Source organism: Austrofundulus limnaeus, unplaced genomic scaffold (genome assembly GCF_001266775.1).
Source record: "Austrofundulus limnaeus strain Quisiro unplaced genomic scaffold, Austrofundulus_limnaeus-1.0 Scaffold733, whole genome shotgun sequence".
In the NCBI taxonomy this organism is placed as follows: Eukaryota; Metazoa; Chordata; class Actinopteri; order Cyprinodontiformes; family Rivulidae; genus Austrofundulus; species Austrofundulus limnaeus.
This window is the reverse complement of record NW_013953135.1, coordinates 114,865-117,972: the sequence shown is the minus strand read 5'-3', so window position 1 is coordinate 117,972 and position 3,108 is coordinate 114,865. Positions and strand designations below refer to the sequence as shown.

The 3,108-nt window shown below is 42.2% G+C and overlaps 1 protein-coding gene across 1 annotated transcript in view; it reads left to right on the top strand.

The window, feature by feature from the left end:
- Positions 1 to 3,108, top strand: part of slc7a14a (solute carrier family 7 member 14a) — a gene marked incomplete at its 5' end in the record, with an annotated part of 21,324 nt that overhangs the window by 14,779 nt on the left and 3,437 nt on the right. The window contains 2 exon segments of the mRNA XM_014028246.1: positions 103 to 598; positions 683 to 919. Coding sequence (XP_013883700.1) covers positions 103 to 598; positions 683 to 919 — 733 coding nt within the window.

The following is a 3,108-nucleotide window of genomic DNA, read 5'->3' as shown; positions in this document are numbered from 1 at the left end:
AAACTAGACAGAACATTTTTTCTCTTCTTATGGCCTAAGTGTTTATAAATTAACAACTTTGTCACCCCCCACCCCTCTTCCACACACACACTCCCTCCACAGGTCAGCCTCTGTGTCCTCCTCCTCCGTTACCAACCTGAGGGTGACATCCACGGCTTTGTGAACTTCCTCTCTGAGGAGCAGAGCAAGAAGAAAAAGGAAGGCATTTTAGCCGAGTGTGAGAAAGACGCCTGCTCACCAACCAGCGAGGCCGACGAGTATGGCGGTCCGCCCACGAACACCTGCGGAGCCAAAAACCTGCCGTCCCTCGGAGACAACGAGATGCTGATCGGCAAACCGGACAAGAACGCGTACACTGCCAGCCACCCTAACTACGGCACAGTGGATATGACCACGGGTATCGAAGCAGAGGAGTCAGAGGGGGGGCTGTCCCGGCGGCTGAAGAAACTGATCGGACCACGCTACTACACACTGAGGATACGGCTTGGCCTGCCTGGAAAAATGGATCGGCCAACTCAGGCCACAGGGAAAACCGTCACTGTGTGTGTGCTGCTGCTCTTCATCTTTTTCTTTGCTTTCTGTTCCTTCATTATTTTTGGTAAGAACAAGTGAGCAAAGTCTTCCTACAGTTTTGGGTATAAAAGGAGCACACTCTAATTCTTCTTTTTCTCTTTTCTTTCAGGAGCGAGCTGCATCGAACAGGGTCGTTGGTGGGCTTTGCTGCTATTAATTGTCCTCGTCATCGTCATTGCCCTGCTGATTGTCATCATCCTTCAGCAGCCAGAGAACCCCAAGAGGCTGCCCTACATGGCGCCCTGTGTGCCATTTGTACCTGCTTCAGCCATGCTGGTCAACATCTACCTCATGCTCAAACTGTCTGCCATCACCTGGATACGATTTTCAATCTGGTGCCTCGTGGGTAGGTAGCCATGTTGCTTTTTTTAGTTTGCCAAGAGAGGTTCATTCAGTCAGATTTTATGCGCAAGTTTTTTCTTCTTTCAGTTTGATTAATTAGATAAGAAAGGACCATTTTTTTGGATATAAAGCAACAATTCTGCTTAGATTATCTTGAATTGGGGTGACCGTGGTGACAAGAGGTAGGGGGTTATCTTGTAACTGGTGGGTTGCTTGTTTGAACCCCAGCTCTGTCCTTCTGTGTCATTGTGTCCTTGGGCAAGACACCATCTGCCTCACCTGGTGGTGGTGGTGGTCATTGGGCTCGGTGGCGTGGGTGTATGACAGCCTTGCCTCTGTCAGTTTGCCCCAGGACAGCTGTGGCTACAATGTATTTTCCCTAACGTTAAGCAAAACTTAACTCATACCAGACCTCTAAACCCAACTAGCAGAACTGCAAAAAATTAAAAATAAAAATAAGGACTGGTAAAATGTCCTCACTTCTCAAAAATGACCTAATTTTGTTAGTTAAAAACATATGTCAGTCTTCACTGTAGCAGAATCAAGTACTGTACATGCACACACGCACAGTGTAGTGCAGCTATCTTTATGGGGACATTACATTGATGTCCATTAATTTATATAGCCTAACCCTGGCCCCTTACCCTAAACCTAACCCCTAACTCACCAATGACATTTCCACCCATGGGGACTAGGCTTAGGTCCCCATAAGTACCAGTTGGTCTCCACAAGTTGGGGTGTATGTCAAAAATGGTCCCCACATAGTAGGGAAAACCCGCCCACACACATACACACATTTTATCTAACTACAAATCAGACAACATAGAATCAAAACTTTGAGTTGTATTGCACTAGGTAAGACTGCAAGAAATCCACAAGTTCATAAAAAGTGCGAAATAGTTATTTTATTTAGCAAAAGAACATTTTTTAAATATTTTTTATTTAATTTTTTCATTTTTAGAAGAATCCTCCCTCACCTCACTGATGTAAAATTAGATGAAATGCGACATGAGTGTTCGGACTGAATAGTCATCAACCTGGGCTGGATGTGTGTGAAACTGCATATGAGCATTTTAGGCAATAAATGGACAAAAAAAAAATTATGTAAAAGCTAAATGTTTGTAAACGTCTACTGGTTTGATATCTGCTTTTAGAGGTGCATAGTTGGTTTGAAAACGATCCTTAACTGGGTTGTATTCTTGGGTCTACAACATGAAAATGCAAAGCAGTATTTTTTACACCAGCGCGCCATTTATGCTAATTCATAACATAATCAGGCACTCATACTAAAAGATTTGTACAGTATTGTCTGTGATTGTGCGTAATGGTTATTTTCAGGGGCAGTTCTAGGATCTGACCTCTGGGGATGCTTGGCCCCAGCAGGGTCGACCCTTACCTTTTGGTTTGTAGTTTTTGTTGGTGCAACTTTCTAAATTTCACTGCCAATTTCCATACATTCACATCCAAAATTAAATAGAATCGCCAAATTAAAACAGTTAACAACTAAATATTGAATTTAAAACAGAATCTCAGAAGTCTACATTATACCTACATTCATGCTAACAAGCAGCAGTGGAATGAAGCAGTTTTAGGGGGTCTGCCAGTCTATCATTAAAGGGGGGCAGTTGTCTATCGCTAAGGGGCATGCCCCTCCAGAAATAAAAATAAACTATTTAAAACTATGCATTTTTCAGTCATTTGAAGAGCATTTTACTAAATTCATAGGAATAATAAAACAACCTAAAATCAGTATCAATCAAGGTATGACAGTGAAAACTAGTCTTTAACCTGAACTTCATCTGAAAATCATATTTTGAAATTGTATTAACCTTTTTTCTACCTGAACGTGGCTATGGGCCTGTTCTCTTAAATAAAAGAACACATCCATCTATGGAAAAGTAGAAAGTATTTGTCAGGGTTTTTCTGTTTCATTTCATTATTCAGGTGGTGGGCCTATCATAGGCTACGTTCACACTGCAGGCAAATCCGACCCAAATCCGATTTTTTTGACCCATCTGACTCATATCCGAGTTTTTATGACAGTCTGAACGAGACAAATCTGATTTTTTCAAATCCGACCCAGACCGTTTCAGTATGTGGTTTTAAATCGGATATATATCTGATGTTTTCAAAGTGACTGCAGTGTGAACGCTCATGTCACATTCATCTGACTTTTTCATCAGTGAGGAGGGG